Raw genomic sequence first — 25831 nt, forward strand, 5'->3', positions numbered from 1 at the left:
CGCCTCCTGCGGGCTCTTCGCCATGGGGACGGGCCTCTCGGGCCTCCCAAGGTAGCCTCCTGCACAGCAGACGGCAGTATTGTGATGCGCCCGCCCGCGCGGCTCCGCTCGCGTCAGTGCTAGGATCGAGCCAGACGTTTGACTCGCTGGACGCCCCGGGCCGCCCGCCCGCGCGCACGCACGGAGCATAGCGGCGGGGCGCGCGCGCACGCGCGGGCGGGCTCCTCCCCCGTGGCCGGGGCTGAGGGGCGGGCGCTCGGCAGCCGTAGGGAGATTTGCGGTCGGACGCTGCGCAGCACGGAGCGGGCAGCACCATGGTGAAGATCGCCTTCAGTTCTCTCTTCGCCCACAAGGACGAGCCCAAGAAGGATGCGGCCGAGGCACTGGTAACTGACAAGGTGCGGTACGGGCTCTGCGGGGAGCGAGCCTCCGCCGCCGCCGGGGAGCGACGAGGGGAACCGGGCCGCCGCCATCTTCTCATAACGTCTGTTGGCGGATATAGCGCTCTCAGCTAGGGGCTAAAATGGCGGAGGCCGAGGGCGCCCCCTAGGGAGGGGGCTCCTGCCTGCCGGGGGAGGGGGTCATCTGCCCTGGCGCCGTAGGGGGAAGAGGGGCCTCCTTCGGTCCCTGCACGGGGGAGGTGCCAGGTCACCTTCCCCCCAGTCCCACGGCGGGGCGGAGGCTCAGTGGGTTGCCTGCTGAGCTGCCGCCGCGGAGCGGGGCGCTGGTTTCTGCGGTGGCCTTGTGCTGCCCGGGCCACTCCTGCGCTTGCTCGGGGAAGCGCACGGGGAGCGAAAAGGAGGAGGGGAGGGATCCATTTTGTGTGTGTCGGGGGGGAGGGTACGGCAGTTGTTATTGTTCCTGTCTCTAATGGAGGCCGGCCGGGGTGTGCAGGGCCCTCTGCACAGCCACTCTCTGTCCTTTAACCCACTTTCTGTTGTGATGGCGTCACGGATTGCGGGGCACCCCCGGAGGGACCCGCGCTAGCCAGCGTGCGGTGAGCTCCGCGCTTACCCAATGAAAGCTCTGCTGCGCAGCGAGCTCCGGGCTCTGGAGCTAATGGGGGACGGGGCTGACTTATGGAAATGGAATCGCACATGCCCTGCTTTCTGCTCTGTGCCATCCTTCGTGAGCCATGAATCCTCAACAGCTAAGAGTTCGTTGTGTTCCGTCCTCTGCCAGCTCCGAGGTTAGCTTTAAAACCCTCTGCAGGCTCCCAGTAAACAGTGTGTTTTCATGCTGGGGAATGATTACACTTTAATTAACCAGCTGACCTGAGTGTTGATTTCAAACTCTAATATCACTCTTGCATAAGCATCCGTAGTGAAATTGGCAAAGAAAGTATTCTGGAAGGAGTGAGCCAACTAGCTCAAGCAGTTCTGTATATTTTATCTAAATCATGTTGCTGGTCAGAGCCTTTTTGTCACTCAAAATTGATTCTGCCTGAACACGCAACTGCTATTATGAAAGCGTTGTTGATAATTATTAGGAAAGATGGAATTGTTGTAAACTGTCTAGGGTTATGGCAGTGTTTCTCAAACTTTTGTATTGGTGACCACTTCCATGCAGCAAACCTATGAGTGTGCCCCCCCCTATAAATTAAAAACACTTTTTTTTTCTATTTAACACTTATTATTGCTGGAGGCAAAGTGGGGCTTGAGGGTGGAGGCTGACCTCTTGCGACCCCCCCCCATGTAATAACCTTGTGACCCCCTGAGGAGTCACGACCCGTTTGAGAACCCCTGGGTTATGACAGATCTGACTTAAAACTCTTCTTAGAAGGAATTCTTAATTTAAGTAAATCATAGACTATCTGGGTTGGAAGGGACCTCAGGAGGTCATCTAGTCCAACCCCCTGCTCAAAACAGTACAAATCCTCAACTAAATCATCCCAGCCAGGGCTTTGTCAAGCCTGACCTTGAAAACCTCTAAAGTCCCAGGCATGTATTCTCTGGGTTCTCCTGCCTCTCCCCTTATGAGTTATTAATATGGTTTATTCTACTACAGCCATTTAAATATGTGGGAAGACTTTATTTTCTTAAATGATGTACTATAAAGAAAAATTAGTGACTATTTTACACCATGCTTTTGCTTTAGTTAACTGTAGTCTTAATCTCTGGTCATGGAATCATAGACTATCAGGGCTGGAAGGGACCTCAGGAGGTCATCTAGTCCAAACCCCTGCTCAAAGCAGGACCAATCCCCAATTTTTGCCCCAGATCCCCTAAATGGCCCCCTTAAGGATTGAACTCACAACTCTGGGTTTAGCAGGCCAGTGCTCAAACCACTGAGCTATCCCTCCCCTTTATGTAACTGAACTGGCAGCTCTGGAAGGCTAATTTACCACCTGGTAATTGACACAGACACAACAGTTCAGAGGCCGAGTTCCCATCTATCCTGGGCTTTTGCATACCTTAAGGGGAAAATACATATTAGTTTTGAGATGGGGACTATATATGCAGCATATTCAACTGGTTCTCTTCTATTTGGCCAAAAAATGTCTGAGGCCTCTTGTCCTTAAATAGCATTGTGGATGTATATTTTTAATTATTCTCTTTAAGTTTCTTAACACTGTTCTAAATATGTTGCAGTGTACACATGTTTGTACGTTATACCATTCCCTTTTTCTTGCTTTCTCATTAAAATAAGATGAGCAGCTTGTGATCTGAGCTACTTTGTGTTGACTATATTATGCCTTTCAAAATACTCTCTCAAACTAAACAACATACACCTATAGACAAACTCCTCACTCCAACTCCAGTGCAATGTAGCAGATGGTCTTAGAAGTGGGTGAATGCCACGCAGATCCACTTAAATAAATGTGAATTCAGTTTGCATCCGATGAAGAGAGCTGTGGCTCATGAAAGCTTATGCTCAAATAAATTTGTTAGCCTCGAAGGTGCCACAAGTACTCCTTTTCAGTTTGGCTATGTTCACTTCCTTTTTGCATTTGCTGTAATAGTAGAAAGCAGACCAGTTTACTGGCTCAAATGTTTGCTGAAACAACACATTTAAGAGAGCACCAGAAAATACTTGTGCAGAAAACATTTTAACTCAGATGTCTGAGTTCACACATAGAATCTTTTTCTAAGATAAATAAGCAAACAGTAAATGTCTCATGACTTGTGTATAGTCATCACAAACCAACATAGCTAGTTTTTTTTTCTATTATTACATATTGAAATAAGCACCCATCTAGACTGCCTAGGGTACCTTAACAATTAGAACCACAGTATTCAGTAGCACACCAACATTTGATTTAAGTAATCATATGAAAGGGTGTGGAACTATTTAATGGTATATATGAATATGTGGTACAGTATCATGGTAAAGATAGGCAGGGGCAAAATAAAACTGGCCTCAATAAATGTAAGCTTTCTTTAAAAGATGTTTTATTTTGTGCCACAATCTAAATGTCTGTATGGTGAAACAAATTCTCACTACACGTAAAATTAAATAATTTTGAAATATTTTTCAACCTTCTTTTAGTGGTTGTTTTGCTGCAGCAATACTTGTTATACTAGTAGTATGCTGGCAGAATGTCAGATAAACCAGCATCTGACGGGGTTCAGTGACAGGACAAAATTGTGTCAAACTGATTACTTAAGAGCTAGTTCCTTCGGTGTATGAATTTTCAAGTTTGTGCTTGGCAAAACATGGATATCCCTTTTTAAAAAGGAATTCAGTAATATTCTTACAAAAGGCCCTTTTAATGTGCTTATTTGGTTGTATTCCAGTAGTGCCTAGGGGGCCTAATCATGAATTAGGGTCCCACTGTGCTAGGCACAAACAATAGATGGTCCCCTATCCCAAAGAACTTGGAATCTAAGTCAATAGTAATCTCTTCCCGCACTAACGTGCCATGGGAAATCCAACCTATAGTTGTTTTCTGATGTTTTGATGCTCCGTTTGCTCAGCATATGTTGTTAGATGTGCGTGCAGTTGACAAACACAGCTAAGGGACACACAGTCAGTTTAAGATCTCACTTATGTGAGACGTTAGCTTCCATTTCTTAAAAGTAACACCTTCTGTTACTTCTTTGAATAAAAATATTTTTCTCATTTGTTGTGTATTTGGCAACGCTCTAGAGCCCACCTCCTGGTTGTATGGGCTTCTTACACAGCAACAGAGGGAGATGATCACTTAAAGAATTTGAAAAGGTTATTGTAAAACTACAAAAACTAGCGTGGGACTGGGGGTAATAGGATGACACGGAGATATTTACATAGCATCTGGTGGGCTTTGTTTTGATGTACTCTCTGCTGTCAGGAATAACTTCTGAAAGGAGGTCATTGTATTAAGCACAAAAACAAGCTTTTAAAAAAGCTTTGATGAAATAAAAATGATCTTATCTGCTGCTTTAAAAGTTTTTGAAACTTGCTGGAGTTTCTTCAGTTAAGATATTTGAAGAAGGGTAGTTAGTTATACACATGATGCTAAATAGACAGTTGAGAGGTGGCCTCAAGCTTATTAAATCTGCTGTATCTTGAACGTAAGACATAGCAATGAAATTTTGCATATTTTTAAAATTGACTTAGAAAATGGCTACTCTTTAGGTTAGTGGAAATGTGTGTGTGTGGGGGGGGTTCTTCTATACTTTGAGTCTACTGTGAGCAATTATTTATTTTGAATAGTCTGAAATGGGACAGTTTAATTTCATAGGACATGCCATTTTTGCCAAATTCTGGCCAAGAATGGGCCAGAATTCCAAAGGATTTTTGAAATTGCTATTAGCTATATTTTTACACTAACAACACTTTCATTGTACTTGTTTTTTAAAAAGTTGGTCTTAAGTTGCCATGGCATCATACCAGGAAAACCTTTCTCAGATAGAGCTCTTTTTCCCCAAGAGACAAAGTGACACCCCGTGTGGATCACAAGTCAAGCTTGAGCACTTAGACAGGTAGCAGAAGAACGATGACTGTAAATTCCAGGCAACTAAATTGTGTCAAATCTTTCATTCCTTTTTCTATAAAGGATCCAGAAATTGCAACACATGGAAATGAAAATTCATCTGGAAGATGTTTATTGACCCTTTTGGGTCTTGCGTTCATCTTAGCAGGGGTTGTAGTTGGTGGAGCCTGCATCTACAAGTACTTCATGCCTAAGGTAATGTGAATATTTATTTGTTTTGTTCAGAATAAATGTTTGGTTTTGTTAACTTTCCTATTTTGACAACCCCAAAATCAAAATATTAACTAATTGTAAGCAATAGATTTATTACAGGATTTCTGTCATGGTATTGATAAAAAATTCAGGCTTAACAACTGAAATGTGTTACAGGCCTTGACCCTTGAAGCTTGGATGGAAAAGAACTAAACTAAACTACAAACTAAACTTCTGATTTAGTGTTAGATTAAAATTTAAAAATAAAGTGCAACACCAAAAAATAACACAGCTGGCTTTTTTTGTTTTTAGCATAAGGTGTACCGTGGGGAAATGTGTTACTTTGAAAATGAAAATCAGGATCGTGCTATAGAACCATACTTCCTGCCCATTGCAGAAGAAGCTGATATTCGGGAAGATGATAACATAGCAATCATTGATGTTCCAGTTCCAAAGTTCTCAGATAGTGACCCAGCAGCTATTGTCCATGATTTTGACAGGGTGAGTTTAAAAGGGGCGTTTTAGTGCTTTTAAAAAATGGATGGCTTTTACTACTGATGTGTCCTCTGGGTGATAGATTTAAATGTCAGCTTTCTGTGACTTTGTTTTTCAGTGTGGCACCAACAATTATGCATCTCACACTTCTAGTAATGAAATGTCTGTTGATAATCTGTCTCTTTGTGTTAACAAAGCTTACTAGTCTAGATGTAAACTCTAGCTACACTACTCTCTCTTAAAACTGGAAGTCTTTTCAACCATAAATTAAATGAAACCGGTTCATTTAACAGAATGGATCCGTCAGTTGGTGTGTGATTTGACAGTGTTGCCCATGATAGATTTCGTAACTCCTGGGAATGAATTGTGCAATTTGAACTGGGGAAAGGAATGAGAGTTTTGAACCTGAATTGGGACAGGAGAGTAAAAATTGCCAATAAAAATAAAATCTTTCGTACAAGATCTTTTTTAGTTGCATACTACAGTAAAATGCAAACTGAGGGAAGGCCCATACAGCAAAACAAATATCAACTTCTATTTATTTTGTGGGTGTGGCAGAAAGGAAGTTTCTGATAAACTCCTATTTTAAATGTATTTAAAAGTAGTTGAAAACAAGGAACTGACAGCATTGTTGGGCTAGTCATATATGACGTCCGAGAGCCAGAATTCGGTGGGGTGGGCTGGGGTGGGGTGTAAAAACATTGCTGCAAAAGTAACCAAAACTTATATTTAACCTCAAATATAAAGATCACTTAGAGATGAAAGTCTCTTTTTCAAAAAACATAACAAAATAAGCCTAGGTACTTAGTTTGAGAACAACCGCCCTCAAAGTTTGTATCCTAGTCAGTCTTCTCCAAAACTGGTAGTCTTGTCAGCTATTCAGACATCAATCAAAATTGGCATTTTTGAAAATTAACCCTAATTTTGCAAGGATAGGGTGTGGGAAATAAAGACCTCCTAAGAAGGAAAGCAACTCTGAGAGTATTACACTAAATTGTAGGCATTTTCAAATATTTTTCTCAAGGTGGATTTCAGAAGTTAAAAACAACAACAAACATTAAATTGCTTTTCAGAAGTGTATACTGAAGTTTGTTTTTATCTTTGGACAGTCCAAGACTTCTACAGATTAAATTTCAATTTATTTTGGGGAGGGCATCTCTGGAATGGAAACTGGTGTGCGTGTCTTTTTTTTCAAAGTCTACTGCCTACATATAAAATAAACGGAACATCAAAATGTGTATTCTTCTTAATGTTTAACATTTCAAGTTTCTGCTGACTCCTTTTTACTTCTTGTTTTCTTCACCCTCCTGTATGCCCTTTGTGTACTTTTCTTTTTCCTAAGTTGTGTTCTTGCCACACTCCTCCCCACATGTAGAGCATGTGCATGCTTCTGCCTATCTACCCGCAGTTATTCATTGCTGTAAGGCAATTCTTTTTAAAAACCTTCCCTTAGTTTTCCTTGGCTGTGAAGCTATAAATCAGCCCCTGCTCACTGGAAACAATGTATTTCCAGAGTCCTGAAGCAGAAATCACTTGTGCTGGAGAGTAATGAAGCCTTTTTCCTTCCTTGCTATAATTTGAAATGTCATTTTAACTGACAATTTGGTTAACTTTGTTCTCTCCCCCTCTTTAATCCCATGAAGTTAGCAGCTATTGGCTGCTAAAATCATGTTAGGGTTGGGGAGGGAAGGAGAAAGATAATCAGAATGATGTGGGTGTTTTAAAGATGTTTCATGACCTGCTAGGTTTAGCAGGCCAGTTTAGTGCTTTCAAGCCAAACACTTTTTCCAAGAACTGGCTATAAAAAGGACTTTCTGATAATATGAGACAGTTTGCCTCTTCTGTCTGGATTTGAGGGAGTCTTTCGTGGTCATATGTCAAAAGAGAGACTGAAAAAGGCTACAACTGGGGTTTCTGTGTAATGATTGAAGTCTACCTGGACTACTGCTGAACCTTTATTGAGTGCAAAAAACTCATGTTGAAATGTCTAGGGAATTACTACTTACTAAAAACTTCTAACCAGTACTGAAACTCTCACTATTGTTTATGTATAAACATATCACGTCGATAAACAGAAATTACTTTGAGTACTAAGAGTTGGCATCTACAGTTGTTAAGGATAGATTTTGTTTTAAAATTAATTAATTTGACAGAACCTTGCCATCAGTTGAAGAGACTAAGTGGGTTATGGTAACTTTTTAGTGAGGTTCTGCAAAGTATTTTGCTAAATTATAGTTCATACAAATACTCTAGCTGTTTATATTGGTACCTACACTGTCCCATGAGGATTCTCTATCTTCTAGCTAAAGGAAAGTAACTGGAAAGTGACAAATCGGGGTATAAACAACGAGGAGTCCTTGTGGCATCTTAGAGACTAACCAATTTATTTGGACCTAAGCTTTCATGGGCTAAAACCCACTTCATCAGATGCATGGAGTAAAAAATACATTAAGCAGTATAAATATTACAGCACATGAAAAGGTGGGAGTTGTCTTACCAAGTGCGGAGTCAGTGCTAATGAGGCCAATTCAATTAAGGTGGAAGTGGCCTATTCTCAACAGTTGACAAGAAGGGGCGAATATCAAGAGGGAAAATTACTTTTGTAGTGCTAACAACACCAGTGCAATCAAGGTAGACGTCGCCCATTTCTAATAGTTGACAGAAGGTGTGAGTATCAGCAAAGGGAAAATTACTTTTTGTAGTGACCCATCCACTCACAGTTTTTATTCAGGCCTAATTTGATGGTGGAAACAAATCGGTATGTTTCCAGAAAACGAAGCCAGAACATGGATGTGCTATTTCTGACTAGAGCCACATTTTAATTAGGCTCCTATAATTACAAGAACACATCTTCAGTATACCAAGCCCTCTCCCTGATCTTAACTGTCATAAGACGCTCCTTCCTGGTAGGAAGACTCTCTTTTTAAAGTGTGAAGGCTTATACTCCTGTGGTCTGTCTTTCACTTCCTGTTAGGAGGCTCTCTTACATGAGGTAGAGCTATAGCCTTTTTCATGTTCTGAAATTACCTACAATAAACTTTTTTAGTTCCATCACTGCTTGGTCTAAAAACACTAATTCTGTTTTGATGTTTTTAATATTCACTGATCTTGGCCTGCTAGATACTTAATGAGTTTTCTGTTTCACAGAATCTAACAGTCAGTTGTAATCATCACAAATTAAGATAACACTTGATTTATTGAGAACAGCTGTTAAACTTCTTTCCATAATAGCTTCTGACTGCTTATCTTGACTTACAACTGGGTAACTGCTATGTGATCCCTCTGAACACATCCATTGTTATGCCACCAAGGAATCTGATGGACCTGTTCGCAAAACTGGCGGTATGTACAACTTCTTCACTACTTTGAATAGTACAGCTAAAGGAGTGATTTCTGTTAATAAATGAAACTGCAAGTAAAAAGTTCAGTAGCAGTAACCTTCCCACAGTGAACCTTTTTGCTCCCAAGGGTATTGTTCCTCAGTTTACTGTGTTGTTGTGGTAAAGCTTCATGGTCATTCTTCAGTACATTTTGTACCTGTTGAATGGATAACGAACTTGAGTTTTCAGGATAGCAGCTCTCAAATACTAAATATCTAGCTTTAAGAAAGCTAAGTACTTGCAAATAACATCAGATCTGGCCACTATAGAGAAACGTGCAGCAGACTTCGGAAAACAAAGGTCTGAAACTGGAAGTTACTGTAACGGTTTGTGTTGATTTAATAGAAACTTTCACAAACGAACTGTATTCACTTGCTTTTCCAATTGTTGACCTCAAATCATTCACTGAAGTGCAGTTGTGAGCTTTTCATGATACAGACTCAAAACCAGTGGCTTGGCAACTGTGTTAAATTCTGAAACGAATTGGCACTTTCAAGGGACTCTACTTTTTTAGAGTTAAAGTAAGAAAAACCTGATTTCTGCCTCCAAATGAGATTTTAAAACTGGGTTTAAACTTTCCCTGGCTGTGTTTTTATGTAAATATTTTTTCAAAGCCAATGTAGACTTGTGAAATTTGATCCATACATCAGCTTGTTAAATAGAGCAATATAATAATTTTTTCAGCTTCATGAAGACATTAAACTTTCAAATAACCTAAATTTTATATTTTAAAAATAAACATTTTTAACCCAAATAGGAAACCGCTATTAAATTATTTGACTTGATCTTAAATTTTAGGGTTTTTTACTCAAAACCCGGAAAATCAGATGGCCTTTTGAAGCTATTTAAAATGTCTAATATTATTCAGGCTCCCTATAAACTAAAGAAAAACAATGTGTCATGACAAAGCATTGAAATCAATAGAATGTAGTTATCACCTCTGACCAGAGAGAGAAACTTAAAGGCTGATGGTTTCTAGGTTTAGTTACTTGTGTTGGAAACAGTAATAACTTTTGCTAGGAAGTGCCCATATCTCCATGGAAGCAGACTTTATAATCCTTTCCTATGTAGTGTATGTGCGTTTTGAAAAGGAGCAGGCATGATAGTGTCTAATAGCTGGACTGAAGGAAGAGGATCATGTTTTAGCATAATGCACACTGCTCTTCCTGTCATGAACATTACAATACCATATGGCCGTGTTTCCCAAACTTGAGATGCCACTTGTTCAGGGAATGCCCCTGGTGGGCCAGGCTGGTTTATTTACCAGCTGCGTCCGCAGGTTTGGCCGATTGCGGCTCCCACTGGCTGCGGTTTGCTGCCGCAGGCCAATGGGGGCTGCGAGAAGTGGCGCGGGCCAAGGGACATACCGGCCTCCAGTTCCCGCAGCCCCCATTGGCCTGCAGCAGTGAACCGCAGCCAATGGGAGCCGCGATCGGCCGAACCTGCGGACGCAGCTGGTAAACAAACTGGCCTCGCCCACAAGGGGCTTTCCCTGAACAAGCGGCGTCCCAAGTTTGGGAAACGCTGCCATATGCTATAGTGGGCATATAACTTAGCTGCAGAAGCAGCAGCTTCATATTTGCCATATCATTAATATATTTGGAAGCAGTAGCTGCACTCTTTTGTGTATTCATGGTATTGGAGATAGTTTGTCTCAAATAAGGAAAATACAGAAATACCACTTTTGAATAATGGTGTGGGTTGAACCGTCTACTTAGACTGTTAGACTTAGTTTCTTCATGTGCTTGGGTTGTGTGAGTGGGTCTAGCTTCTAACTACAACTTTCCTAATATAGTACCCCAACTAGCTTGAATTAACAACTTGAGTGTGACCCTTAATGATGGGTAGGTAATGTTAAAAATGAATCCTGTTTTTGTTTTAACAATCTAATGAATAGAATCCAGTAGGGGGTCAAAATTATTTGTTCTTTATGTGACCATCCAGAAGACTAGTATCATTTCTTAACAGAACATTAATGAAGGAATTTAACTCCCTTGTCTCTTTTTTTAGACTGGTTCTTACTTGCCTCAGACTTATCTAGTTCGTGAAGAAATGGTGGTAACAGAAGAGATAGATAATGTGTCTGATTTGGGCATCTTCATTTACCAGCTTTGTGTAGGAAAAGAGACCTTCAGACTGCAGCGCAGAGATCAGAGAGCAGGTGAGTGTTTCCTCCAGTATAGGAAATATACTACCTCAATAGAGAGGGGAAATAGGAAACTTAAAAACTTCACTCCAGAAACAGGTAGGTGTTAATGCCCCACTAAACAGGCTGTTACTACATTTACCTACATTTTTATTTTAATGTAGTTTTGTTCCCCTTTAGATTCTTTGAGTCTGAAGTTTTTCTTCTCCAATGAGACATAGTCTGTTACCACTTACAAAACCCTCAATGATATGCCCAAAACACCAACCTGAACATGAGTTCACTTTCACTCTTTCATTTTAGTCAGAGATCCTGAGGCAGTAGAGTATTTGGAATTTGAGAAACTAGCTTACATAGAAATCTTGTTTGCAGGGTGGGAGGGACATCCAAATTTAACAGTATAATGTTTGGATAATTGGTCTTCAGATAATAGGGGATTTCTCTTTTGTTAGTTACACTTTGACAAATTGTAGAATCTATTTTAGAGACTTGTCACAAGTAATGAATGCTTCAAGGGAATCTTAAAAGGAAATCTGAAATACAGATGCCTAGATCTGCATGTGATACCAGTTGACTTCCATACTTTAATCCTAAACATTTTGATGCAAGATTCAGTTGCAACCAAACTAGAGCACTGCCGTCTATTCAGGAATGAATTTGGTATCTAAGCTGTTTGAAGTGGGTCTGAATACACAAATATGCTGCCAAAGCACTAATGATACTGGGTGCTTTCTGGTCATCACAGCTCTTTAAAGCACTCAAGGGGTTTTTTAATACTAGAATTACTATATGTAGTTCACAGTATAGTTAAGTCAGTCCCTTCTAGAAATTAAACCTTTGCACCCTAATATATAGGGGTTGGTTAGAGGAAGTTGTTTGCCAAACAGTGAACTTATCCAATTTTTCCTCCCTGCTCCATTTTACAGTGATCCTCTTGTCTGAAGTGATCTGACAGGATATTCCTTCACAGCCTGTTGGTGCTGCTCTTTGTATCTTAAATTTGCAGGTGCTTCTAGCCTGGGCTTGCCAGGGAGTAAGGGACCCTACTAATATGTGTTGCTGTTAGGTAACTGGTACAACTCCACCTTGTTGTCTCAACATTTATGTTTGTCTTCTTCCTGCTCCAAGTCCACTGGGATTTTGCGTGTTTCTTTGATATTGTTGCTATTGGCAGAATAAAACTTTGAAGGATCAGTTGATTTGTTTCTGCTTCTGTCCTTCTGACAGCAGAAGGAAAGCTTTATATGCAGAAACGGGAATCTCTCAGTCCCCCTGAGAAGCTTACAGCAGTGATGGGGAGGTTGTTAATATTAACTCCCTTGGTAGGCACACACTTTTTTAGTTCAGATAGATGCTCTGTTCCAGTGAGTGGTCAATGCACTGAAGACTTTGAGTAGTGTACTGCACTTGCCTAAATACGAAGTAATCAGTTTTCGTTTGCTCTAGTGTATTAACCCTCCATTTGTGTCGCTGACATGCCATGCTAATGCATTAGCACTGACAGCAGGAGTTCAAATCTGCCATTTACATGAGTTGGTTGCATGTAAGTCTTTTCCAGGAAATAAGTAAAAATACTTTACTGTGCTACAGTATGTTGCTGTAATTAAGCTGGTTTTTCCTTACTTTTTTTTTTAAGGGTTTTGTAATTATACTGTTAAGAGAATTGCTTGGGTCTAAAACTCTCCATAGAAAATCCTAGTCTAAAAGATAACGTCTTGTTGTTAATATGTAGTAAATGCCTCCATGCCCTATATAACCAGTGACACTAAAACTAATGAAAATTAAATGGTATATTCTCATTTTGCAAACACTTCTTCTGGGGGAAGAGAAGAGAAAATAATAGGAAGAAGCAACTGATATTGGGGGTTGAAGACACGGTACCTTTAGTTAGAGGTCCTTGACTCTGGAGTTTAGGTCCTGGATTTTTTCACCACTAATTTGTGGACACTTCAGACAAGTTGTTTCACAGGAAGTTTTTTGGGCTTGAGGAACGGAGGAGGAAGGACAGTAGTGTGTGGCTTGTTTTTGTTTACATATAGTAAATTTTTAACTGAGACTCCATATACAGGGCAGTTTTATACCCAGTTACAGAACTTCCCACTGACTTTATAAACTTTCTACAAAAGCTATTTTAAAATAAGCAAAAATTCAAAGTGAAGGCCAACATTCTCGTCAGTTTATCATAACGGTATAAACAGACTGTTAGCAGCTAGTACTCTGGAAGACAGGTTTCAGAGTAGCAGCCGTGTTAGTCTGTATTCGCAAAAAGAAAAGGAGTACTTGTGGCACCTTAGAGACTAACAAATTTATTTGAGCATAAGCTTTTGTGAGCTACAGCTCACTTCATCGAAAGCTTATGCTCAAATAAATTTGTTAGTCTCTAAGGTGCCACAAGTCCTCCTTTTCCTTTTACTCTGGAAGAGACTTTCATTGGAAACTCTTGTTCTGTGTGTTCTGTTAAACTACCCAAACAAAACTAATGCTAATAGTCAGCTTCTTAGCTTTCATGAGGTATCTGACATCACTGAGAGCACTCCACTAGGGAGACTGAATTTGATCAACTATTGATTTGATTACAGTATTGCCATTTTGATTACAGTATTTCGCTTGTCCTTCTGTCTAATCTGTTTTCATTAAAACCATGTGGGAGAATCAATTTGGGTATGGTAGGGGTCTGCTGTTGACATGTACTGAGAATGCTCTGTCAAGTTTTTAATGTATTTTATCCATTGTCAGCAGAGTGGCAATCAAAGGCACGATCCTATTCCTATCAGTGAGTGGAAGCTTTGCTATTTATTTCACTGGGACCAAGATTGGGCCCCAGAGGAGTAATCTCTGCAGTGTTTTGGTGTAAATGTATCTGGCTGAACAAAAAAGGATTGTGTTCTGCAACACCCTCTCTGCAGCCACTTCAGAATTCTCTGAACCCAGGAAGGGAAAGAGGAGCCAAAGGGAGAATTGCCTTCAGGAGCTTGGAAGAGTTAAGAGGGGCTATGGTTTAGTAGAGAGGCTTATGGCATGACCTTAATTAGTTTAGAGACAGCAGCTTACAGTCTGAAGGGCTGAGGGGATACTGGAAACAGAAATTTACGTTTATTCATAAGAGGTATTTAACACCTGTTTGTTTAGCCCTAGTATAATGTCAACACAGCTCTGAGAATAGTGGGCTTTTTATAATTGAACAGTAGAAACAAGCTTGTGTACAATCATAATGATAACTAACTGAATGACCTTACACTATTATTGAGTACTTAATTGTATATTGCCAGACTAAGCTAGTCATAAACTGCTATCTCCTAAGAAATATACAGATACTTCTAGATATCTGTAAAGAACACAATGTTGTAGCTTGCTAATTTACTTTTTTCTTCCACCCAGGTCTCCAGAAGCGCTCAGCTGAGAACTGTCGTACAATCAGACACTTTGAAAATTCTTTTGTCATTGAAACAAAGATCTGTCAACAGTGAAAGACACTGGATGGAAAGTGACTATTTCACATCTTCATTAAGAAGTCTGAGCTTTACAGTTTGACTTCTAAATTAAAATGTGCAGTGATAATCAAAAGCCTTATTATGCATCTCCTGTGTATTGCTTCTATTACAAAACCACCATTTCAGCTTTCTTTGATCCTTGGTATAACAGTATTTTTAGTTGTCTTACGTAAAACTGAAATTTGAGATGTTTAGAAGAAATGTTTTATCAACTTATCCGTTGACTGCGTCTGACTTAGAATTTTTCTGGGAAAGGCAGAAAAAAAAATACATATATAATGTTAATTGATTCCTTGGTTGGAATTACTCCTGGGGGAATTCTGCACCACTGTGCATGTACAGAATTTATGTCCCCTGCAGAGTTCTTTGTTTCCCACAGAAAAATGACTTTGACGGGGATGCAAAGGGAAGCCACAAAAATGGTCATGCAACCCTCCCGAGCAGTACGTTTTGGCTGCCCAGGGCAGCCGGCTGTGAGGCAGGACTGGGGAAGACCCGGCTGATGGCTCCTACCATCATGCCAGGCTCAGCTGCTAGTCCCGGCTGGGCTGGGGAGGACGGGACTTCCTCTTCCCCTGCACTGCATCCAGGGCTGTGTCAGACCCACCCCCAGATTTCTCCCCTGGCTGTAGGAAGCTCTACAAATTCCCATCCACCCAATCCCTGTGCATCCAGAACCCCTCACACCCAGACCCTCCCACCAAGCCTCACCCCTCTACCCCCCCAGACAAGCCCCATTCCCCCTGCACCTCCTCAATGAGCCGGATCCCCACCCTACCAAGCCCCAGTCAGCTGCACCTGGCTTGCAACCCCACTGAGCCCCACTCCCCCGGCATCTGGACCCCCCACATACACCCAGACCCTCTGCTGAGCTCTATCCCGCCCCGCCCACACTCGGACCTCCTCTGCTGAGCCCCAACCATCTTCACTACCGGCACCAGATTGCCCCACACAGAACCCTCTCAACCCACACGTGGATTCCCTCCACACTTGGATCCTGCCTTTCTGAGCCTGCCTTCCCACACCTGGTGCATGGAGGGGCAGGGCTCTGGGGTATTTCTTGGGCAGGCCCGATCCTTGTACTGTGTCAGGGTTGTGTGCAACCTCACCACTGAGTCTGTGTCCCGGGAAAGGGGAGCTGCACAGTGATCTCCCACCTCTGTGCAGCCAGTGGCCTGTGCTCCCCAGTGCCATGCTGGAGCCTCCACATTCATTTGATAAAGTGTGCACAGAATTTTTAATTTTTTGGCGCTTAATTTTTGGCCCAGAATGCCCTCAGGAATAGCCAGAATCACCTTATACACCTTTTGATTTTTCACAGAATGATTAAATTAATACATTAATAATCTGTGGTTTGCACATTTAGTGTAGTTCTATAGAATTGCTCTGCACTCCATTTTCTGGTTTTAAAAAAACAAACAACCTACACCTTTCAACATTTATCGTTAAAGGTTTTGTTTTAACTTCCACGTGTGAAGCATGTAAAATCTAACCTCCGTGATTATAAACCTCTAACATTGCTTTTTTCATTTTGTGCAATTACTGTATTGAACTCGTATGTATATTTGGAATCTTCCCTAAGTTTACATTTAAATTCTTTATACTTTTGTTTGATTTTTGTGGTATTTAGTTGTCATAGATTTAGTTGCTGTTAATCTCTAAAGTTTGTGTCAGTATTTTAGTTATAAATTGGTTTATCTTGTAACTGCCTGTTTCATTAAACCTCTCTTGGTATGGCCCACTTGTGGATGTGACTGTAGCTGTAAATTTAACTACTTTGGCCTGTACAACGAACTTTTTAGATCAGAACTTTTTATGAGCAAGTAGCATTATTACTGCGGTCAGAGTATTGTTCCCTGTTGAGAACTACAGTATAAAGATGGTAAAGAGTTGCTAGAGTGCTGCAGATTCAAAACTTGAGTGTTTTAATAAGGAACTTTATATTGGCATTATTCCTGCAACCTTATAATAAATGTTTCTCTAGAACTGTGGTGTTGGTCTTAATTGACACTTAAAGTGGCAGGTGCATATACCATAATGAATGGAGGAGGGGAGATTGTGTACTGTCATAGCATAGTTCTTAAAAAATAGTAAATATGGATGCAGCCTTATGAGGGAAACTCCTTTATCTGCCTAATCATTCTTGTTCCTCTAATGTACTAGCGGGTATCTAAACTCAATTTGGAAGTTTCCAGCTCTTTACAAGTTGTTTTTTCCCTTAACGGTGGGAGTTTTTGTTTTGTTTTTGGAGGATGTAGGGGAAAAGGGATTCTCGTGTTTTTTTTGTGAGTGTCCTGCAATTTGGTAGTGAAGAAAACTTTTTGGGCTGTAGTTGACAGCTCCAGTGCAACTAAAGCATAAAAATCCTTTCACAAGGCTCTTTGAGAGCACGGTTAATAAAGATACTTTGTGTTTTTTTTTTTAAATTTTGGTGGGTACATTGAGACATACAAAGTTGTATTCAGTAATTAAATTCCACGCTCCTCAAGGAGGCAATGCAGATACTACTGAAATTAACAGCACTGTAAATGAGTACTGATGATGATCATGTAGACTTTGTGGCTTCACTTTGAATTGAGGTGTGTGTGCGCAAAATAGAAAGTTCACTTAACTGTTACTGCAGAATTTCATTTTTATCTTGTAAATAGAAACTTTTGCTAACAGTTGAGCATGAGGATCAGCATGACATCCCTGAATTTTTACGATAAGTTTAACAAAACCCAAAACTATAAATGAGGTTACATGTGCCACAACATATGACACTCCGCTGTACAGAAATAGGTAAGAGCCACTTTATGGTGGCTTTGTAACATGTCCCTGTCACTCAATCCTGGTATTGACTTCTTTAGAAAAAGATTTACCAACACGGATTAATGTAGCACACCTCTATAACACTTAACATTTCACTTTGTTTGGAAAATGAAATGGTTACCGTTCTGCAGACAGAGCCGTGATTCAGAAAATCATTCTGAATTGGTGGTTCCAGTATGCACTTTTTTAGGATGGATGTTGCAGCCATATATCAGCAGAATTTAGCTGCTGCTTAAGCAATGGAATAACTGATCCTGGGGAGGAGGGGGATAACTTTCTGCAGGGACAGGATATGAGTTGCGCAGACTTATCCGTCAGGTTCCATGGAGCTGGCGATAATGGTCCTATCACTCACGGGGTGGTGACAAGGGGCAGTGTGACTTTGCCCAGATTGACTCGCCCAGAGTTGAGGTGTAAGTATCACTGTCTCTGGAAGCAGAGGCTATGCTACAGAGTCACAGCTCTCTTCTGTAGGTGTTAGGTCTTCATATCATTCAATAGGGAGGAGGAGTATGTGGCCCTGTATGGCTCTAATATTCAGTAAAGCACTAAGCACGTGCTTCAAAGTGCTTTGAAGAGAGAGAGAAGATCATGCTCTTACTTCAAGCATGTGCTTTGCTGAAGTGGGGAAGAAGTCTGTAGGACAGAGTCAAAGATGGGGATTCTATCTGTCCCTAGCCCAGACTTGCTAGGGCAAGTCACTCCATCTCTGCCTTGATTTTTCCTCATGGGTAGGGAGGTGGGGGACTAATACCTCTGAGGATGGATTTTCTTAATTTGCTTTGACATGCTTGTGTGGAAGGACTTAGAAATGTAGAGGAGTAGATTGCTGTTTCACCAAGATCTTGATCAGAGAGCAAGATGAGACTTAAGTACTGCGTAACCACTTGACTGGTAATAAACATTCTAAGTACATTTCCAATAACCCACATTCTTCCAACTCGGCTTTAAGCAGCATGGAAACCCACAGCTGTTGTACAATGCTAGCACTGAATCCATTAGACTTGTCACCTAACCTAGAATGCATAGCAAGGATAATAGAGCAGATGAGTGTCTCAAAATACCCAGGCAGCTAAAGCTTCCTCATGCTTGGAATGGAGCGAACTACAGATCTAGGCAGACTTCTTGCTTTGTTTTGGGCTGCCAGCTTGCAGCACGTGCAGTGCAGCAGATGGTGCTGATAGTCCTCTACAGCCAAGTTTCTGGATTATCTAACCCTTTTTTTGTTTTGCAGGATTAATTGACATTTCAGCTGTACACTTCAAAATGAGGCTGGAGCTTATCCTAATGTTTGACAACTCTTGCCCATTTTGTATTGACAGGTATAAGGATGGGAGGATTAGGCTCTATGGCCTAGATTCACAAAGGGAATTTAATGTCTAACTGTCCCTTGAGGTGCCTCAATTCAGCATCAAGCCACTGGCATTCACAAAACCACTGCTCAGCTGCTAGCTAACCCTGTAGGCGCCTTAAGCACCTAATTTTCCATTGGTAAAATCCCCTAGGCACTTCAGTTTCTGGTGGTGGGCAGGGACAAAGCCACCTAGGAGGAATGCCTAGTTTGTGAACCCCCTAACCTCCCCTGTGGGGCCTGATCTGGTAGGTGTACTCAGAGCCCACCTAACCCCAAACCCGAAGACAGGAAGGGGGGGTGGCCTCATTACCAACAACTCAGGCGGTTAGAGCACTCTCCTGTTGAACTGTTCCATTTTGTGTGAAATACTTAATAGTCACTGAGCCAGAGAGAGAGACTATACCCAATGGGTAGTACAGGGATTGAGGTCTCTGCTCTGAATTGGGCAGAGGAGAGATTTTAAGCAGGGTCTCCTACATCCTGGGTGAACGTTTGAACTATAAGGTACTGGCAGCACCCCAATTTTCTTGGGAAGACTGATCTTGAGTAAGACTCCTAACTCCAGGAGAGGATTGCCAGCTAGGCATCCCAAGTGACAATAGATGTCTAACACTGTTTGAGGTGTGGGCTTAAGGCACTTCCTGTTGGCTAGCTTAGGGGATTTCTCAGTTATTTTGTTGGCTTTTGGGAATCCCTGTTTTAGGTACCAATGCTCCCCTTGCATTGTACCAGGAGCTTGGGCACCTAACCTTGGGTTCAGAGTGTCAATGTGGGTGAGGTAATATCTTCTATTGAACCAACTTCTGCCAGTGAAAGAGAGAAGCTTTCAAGCTACACAGACCTCTTCTTTAGGTCTGAGCTTGCGTAGAAGAGCTCTACAGCTTGAAACTTGTCTCACTAGCAGAAGTTGGTCCAATAAAAGATATTACCTCACCTCTCTTGTCTCTCTGGTCTCCTGGGACCAGCACAGCTACAACAACACAGCAAATAACTGGGAATTGTCAGTTCCACTAGGTGACAAAAAGCCTAAATGTTAGGCACTGAAATGTCTAATTGTCTATCTCTAGTCTCGATAAACCTTCTCTCAGGATTTCTTGTTTGCAACCAATGCATCAGTTTTGCTTTACTTTAAAGTGTGCACTAAACTTTTATGTAGTAGTAAGTAAACATTTGACCAGTAGATGGCTCTTTAAGCTAATTTTTGTATTTTGAAGTCTTCTATTAAAATAACAGTGAAAGTAATAGTCTAGTTTTATGTACTTTAAGGTTTCCCAAACCTCAAGTACTTTATATAATGTCTCAGTGCAGACATTCTGCTTTACAAACCATCTAGCAAAAGAAATAACATGAACACCCCTATTTATATACTGAAAGTATAGTGATCTCTCATAATATAAACCATTTGGTACACTGTTGGTTTTTAAAAGAAAATTGCTTGTATCTAACATTTACACAGTGTTTTAGCAGTGTTTAGTCTTTTATCCCTGTTAAAGAATATTTTGTAGAGTGAATGTAAACTACAATATAACTTCTTTTAAAAAAACTTCAGTGGTTGAGACATTCTTCAAAAATCAGTGTAGTAAGTGAAGCTTATAACTGAAATGAAAACTCTACTCCTGGTCACGGTCATTATTTTATATTGTAGATCTGTGTCCACCAAAACATCTACTGTCAGTGTGAAACCACTGTCCAGGGGATAGGCTGGGATACTTGCTTGTTGACAAGTTGTCTTGAAGCTAATATGCAGGCTACATGCCTGACCCCTTAAAAATATCTTCAACTAGTGCTAAGTTTTGAAAATCTATGTGCAAGAGAGGAAAATATTATGAAATTGACAAGAAAACTACCTCATGTGCTCATAAATCCCATGTAGTAGATGACTCATGATCTCGAAACCTACTTTTGCACTATTCTGTGTATACTAAAGGAAAGAAAGCTGCTGCTTGTGGCAAACTTAAAATAGTTTATGTAGCTGAGGTACTGCTGACCTTTGTGAAGCCTCTGATAAGTCTCCACTTAACATCTACTTGTAAATGGCCATGGCAGGCATGTACTATTAGTAGCACTTGTTAAAGTTACGTGTGTGAATCTGTACCTTCATCAGCATGAGTTTTAACCTCAATACCATGTAGGCAATAGTGGGGGTTACAGATAACATAATTATCATAAGCTTTCGTGAGCTAAAACTCACTTCATCACTCCATGCATCTGATGAAGTGGGTTTTAGCCCACAAAAGCTTGTGCCCAAATAAATTTGTTCGTCTCTAAGGTGCCGCAAGGACTCCTCATTGTTTTTGCTGATAGAGACTAACATGGCTACCACTCTGAAACCTGTCATAATTATCATATTTTTAAAAAGTAAATTGCCTTAGTAAAGGAAAATTGATGAATCCATGCTACCTCTGTGATCAGATAGATCACACTCTCTTGCAAGATATGTTCAGTTTCTAACTCCTATAGCCAAGAACAATGGGGACACAACTAAAATCAGTGATCTTGACAAGTGAGTAATGTATAGCAACGGGAAGATCAAAGTAGCTGATGAAATGCTAGATGCAGGAACCTCTCTGAAATAATGGGAGTGACAATAGTACTTGCATAGGGGACAGACTGGCCTTTACATGTTACTCCTGATAAAATACCCTTGGCGGAAATGGTGACGTAACTTCACCCTGGTAGGATAATGAATTCTAGGAACTGAGACTTGTTCATAAGCACGTTGGGTGAAGGATAGGGGGACTTCTTAATAGCGAAGAGACACTATCAGGCTGAACACGGTCTACAGTTGGAAAAAGGTGGATTTTTAAACATAGTGTTGCTTACATGTTAACTAATGGGCTAAAATCCTCATCCAGACAAAAGGTTGTAATTAGCTGGCCTAGTTAAACCCTATGGCCTTGTCTTCACTCAGCAAAATAAGGTGTGTTCTTAACTCAAGGTAAAACCCTAGTGAAGATAAAGCAGTCAGTAATTTTCATGAGTTAGCAAATCAAGGTTAAACCATAAACTCCCCCATAGTCTTTAATTCAACCTGCTAATGTGTTTAAACTACAAACCACTATGTCTTCACTAGGATTTTGCCTTGAGTTAATTAACTCTGCTTTTTTTTTTAGTGAAGACACAGACTGGGGAGTGGGGGCAGGGGAGGCCTAGAGTTTACCTTGCCCAGTTAACACATGTTAATAGATTTAAAATTATTAAAACCAATATAAAATTTATATAATACACAGGTTAAGAAAAGAGTGTCTGTACCTCTGGATACAGTGCCTACAACTGCCTTGTCTACACTAGGAAGTTAACACATGTTAAAAACACAACTTTTTTCCTAGTGAAGATGAGATCAGTATGGCCAGAGGGGTCTTAATTTTTGAGACGTAATATTTTACTTGCTTTTCTTTGTGATTAAGCGAAGGGATCTAACCTCACTGGGTTTTGCAGAGTATTCTGATGAGGTATGTTATGCCAAGCATTTGTTCTGTTTTACCACCAGGCGCTCTCTCTCTTTTTAATAAGTGGTGTTTTAATGAAGACAACTGTCACACTGGATAATTTCACACAGATCACCCCAAAAGAGATGAAAATTCCTCACCTGCAAGCGGCAGCCTCTTTAAAGAATTTCTTTTCATCATAATTAAGCTTAAGATAAAGTACTATGTAAGAGAGAGAGGTTGTTTGGAAAGATGTTTAAGAGGAACTAGCTGAAGTTATGAAACTCGGGCATGTTATTGCTTTTAAATAAAGACTCTATGTTCCTATTTAAACCACTTACAGAGTATGCTCAAAAGATAAAAATGGGCTAACCTTTGTACAATGCACATAAAAAAAAAAATCAGTGAGTAAAGAACATTGTCAGATGCGTCAGGGACGTGCGAGAAGGTCAGGCTTAGTTAAGAACAGTATCTGGAACGTTGTTTTGAACAGAGGAGAGTAATGTTACAATTCTGGGTTGAAGATAAAACTTACTTGAATAAGAGCTTTCACTACGGTAGTATCTCAGTATGATCATCTCATGTTTATCTAGTATCACTTCCATATCTTTAACCTACCAAGAGAAAACTGATATTTGGTTCTACTCGCAAATTTGGATGTTTTATGAGCAGGACAATTGTACTCTCAGGAACCAATCAAGGATGGGTCCTGATTGCATTAGATGCTGCACAAACCTATAGAAATCACAACCCTTGGCCCAAGGAGCTTACTTTGTTTATTAAAATATTGTTTTTTTTTAAATATGCATTGGGAGTGGTGCATTATGGGCAGCTATCCCAGCATGCAAGTGACTGCAATGTGCTTTTCAAATTGGGGCAGGGGTGGGGTGGAGTGTGACAGGGAATGTATTGTATGTATGGGGGGGAGAGACTGGGTTTTTGGGGGGCTGAGAGCATGTCAGCATGCTGTCTTGTAAGTTCAGACAGCAGCAGACCCTCCTCCTCCCTTCCCCCGCCTCCCTCTCTCACACACAGCATTCCACACTAATGGTTGCTTTGTCTCGGAGCAGATAAGCAGCTGGCTGTCAGAAAGGGAGCTTTCAAAGGGCATATCCGCATTCCTGCAGCGATTCCAAAACAATAACAAGAGGGGCCACTTGACTTAAGGGGATTATGGGACATTTCCGGAGGCTGATCAGAGCACAGTAAAGCAACACCTCCTTCACACTGACACCCAGGCATTTCAGCCAAGACGCTGCAAGTATTAATCTTCTCACCGAGGTGGAGTACCAGGAGCGCTCTAGCCGTGGAGTCAGAGCGCTCTACGTGCCTTGCCAGTGTGGACTGGTAGCGAGCTAGGGCACCCAGGGCTACTTTAATGCACTCTAACTCGCAAGTGTAGCCAAGCCCTTAATCTACTGATGTGTTTAATGTTCAATATGCTTATTTCATATGCCTACTGTCCTATTAACTTCAATGGAACTACTCCCATGCTTAAGTGATTTGCTGGATCAAGACTAGAGTACTCAGCACTTTGCAGGATCAAGCCCTCGGGGAGACCATGGTGATGAGAGAAATGGGAAACCCATAAATAGATTTGATGGGAGATTCCTCTCATTAAGTTCACAAGACCGGGTTGAGCTGATCAAAAGATTTTTGAATGAAAAAGGTTTTTGTTGAAAAAAGACCTTTTATTCAAACTCAGACATTTTCATGAAAAAATGGTTCTAAATTTGTCTATTTTAAAAAAAAATCTTCCCCCTGACCTCTAACTTTCCTCTCCTATTTTCCTCCCTCCCAGTCAGTAGCAAATTGGGGGAAAATATTCTAGACTGGAAATTTCCTATAAAAATCTTCTCAAACATTGAATAAATGAAAATCATTCTTTTGCAGAGCAAAACTGACTTAGGGTATGTCTACACTACGAAATTTGGTTGATTTTATAGAAATCAATCTTTAGAAATCGATTTTATACAGTTGATTGTGTATGTCCCCACTAAGCGCATTTAGTCGGTGGAGTGTCTCCTCAATGCCGTGGCTAGCATCAACTCATGGAGCAGTGCACTGTGGGTAGCTATCCCACAGTTCCTACAGTCTCCACTTCCTATTGGAATTCTGGGTTAAGCTCCCAATGCCTGATGGGGCAAAAACATTGTCGTGGGGGGTTTTGGGTATATGTCGTCAATCTCCCCTTCCTCCCTCCCTCCATGAAAGCAACGGCAGACAATTGTTTTGCGCCTTTTTTCCTGGGTTACCCGTGCAGACGCCATAGCACGGCAAGCATGGAGCCTGCTCAGTTCACCACTGCTGTTGTGAACATTGTAAACACCTCGTGCATTATCCTGCAGTATGTGCAGAACGTGGCTAAGAGACACCAGCATGAGGATGATTGGGAGGAGGACATGGACACAGATGTTCCTGAAAGCATGGGCTGTGATAATTGGAACATCATGGCAGCAGTGGGCTGGTTGATAGAGTGGAACGCTGATTCTGGGCCCAGCAAACAAGCACAGACTGGTGGGACCGCACAGTGTTGCAGGTATGGGATAATTCCCAGTGGCTGCGAAACTTTCGCATGCGTAAGGCCACTTTCCTTGAACTTTGTGAGTTGCTTTCCCCCGCCCTGAAGCACAGGAATACCAAGATGAGAGCTGCCCTGACAGTTGAGAAGTGAGTGGCGAGAGCCCTGTGGAAGCTTGCAACGCCTGACTGCTACCGGTCAGTCGGGAATCAATTTGGAGTGGGCAAATCTACTGTGATCCAAGTAGCCAATGCGATCACTGATGTTCTGTTATCAAGGGTAGTGATTCTGGGAAATGTGCAGGTCATCCTGGATGGCTTTGCTGCAATGGGGTTCCCTAACTGTCGTGGGGCGATAGATGGAATGCATATCCCTATCTTGGCATTGGACCACCTTGCCAACCAGTACTTAAACCGCCAGGGGTACTTAATGGTGCTGCAAGCACTGGTGGATCACAAGGGATGTTTCACCGACATTAACATGGGATGGCCGGGAAAGGTGCATGACGCTCGCGTCTTTAGGAACTCCGGGATGTTCGAGCAGCTGCAAGAAGGGACTTACTTCCCAGACTAGAAGATTACTGTTGGGGATGTTGAAATGCCAATAGTTATCCTTGGAGACCCAGCCTACCCCTTGCTCCCATGGCTCATGAAGCCGTACACAGGCAGCCTGGACAATAGTACGGAGCAGTTCAACTATAGGCTGAGCAAGTGCAGAATGGTGGTAGAATGTGCCTTTGGACGTTTAAAAGCTCGCTGGCACTGTTTGCTGACAAGGTTAGACCTCAGCGCAGCCAACATTCCCATTGTTATTGTTGCTTGCTGTGTGCTCCATAATATCTGTGAGAGTAAGGGGGAGACATTTATGGTGGGGTGGGAGGTTAAGGCAAATCACCTGGTGGCCGATTTTGAGCAGCCAGACACCAGGACGATTAGAAGAGCACAGCTAGGCGTGCTGCGCATCAGAGAGGCTTTGAAAACCAGTTTCATGACTGGCCAGGCTATGGTGTGACAGTTGTGTGTGTTTCTCCTTGCTGCAAAACCGCCCCCTTTGTTGATTTTAATTCCCTGTAAGCCAACCAATTTCCCCCCTTTGATC

The 25831-nt window shown here is 41.6% G+C and overlaps 1 protein-coding gene across 3 annotated transcripts; it reads left to right on the plus strand.

Moving 5' to 3' along the window:
- The first annotated feature begins 221 nt into the window (after positions 1-221).
- Positions 222-16605, plus strand: ITM2A (integral membrane protein 2A). Of its 3 annotated transcripts, none has more exons than XM_048863457.2 (6): positions 222-386; positions 4979-5110; positions 5420-5608; positions 8834-8944; positions 10993-11143; positions 14507-16605. In XM_048863457.2, exons 1-6 carry the CDS (start codon positions 315-317, stop codon positions 14593-14595), a joined length of 744 nt encoding a protein of 247 aa, XP_048719414.1. In that variant the 5' UTR covers positions 222-314; the 3' UTR covers positions 14596-16605. The 3 variants fall into 3 exon arrangements, with proteins under 3 accessions (XP_048719414.1, XP_048719413.1, XP_048719415.1); XM_048863456.2 differs by having other exon boundaries at positions 223-398; XM_048863458.2 differs by lacking the exon at positions 222-386 and adding an exon at positions 1121-1189.
- The last annotated feature ends 9226 nt before the right edge of the window (positions 16606-25831 follow it).

Source organism: Caretta caretta, chromosome 9, assembly GCF_965140235.1.
Source record: "Caretta caretta isolate rCarCar2 chromosome 9, rCarCar1.hap1, whole genome shotgun sequence".
NCBI classification, from domain to species: domain Eukaryota; kingdom Metazoa; phylum Chordata; order Testudines; family Cheloniidae; genus Caretta; species Caretta caretta.

What these genes read in the sequence shown, in the direction of transcription:
- ITM2A (XM_048863456.2), top strand. Translation starts at nt 315, where the DNA reads ATGGTGAAGATCGCCTTCAGTTCTCTCTTCGCCCACAAGGACGAGCCC. An exon ending in AGGCACTGGTAACTGACAAG is followed by an intron (nt 399 to 4,978) that starts GTGCGGTACGGG and finishes TTTTCTATAAAG; the next exon opens with GATCCAGAAATTGCAACACA. An exon ending in TTGTCCATGATTTTGACAGG is followed by an intron (nt 5,609 to 8,833) that starts GTGAGTTTAAAA and finishes TTTCCATAATAG; the next exon opens with CTTCTGACTGCTTATCTTGA.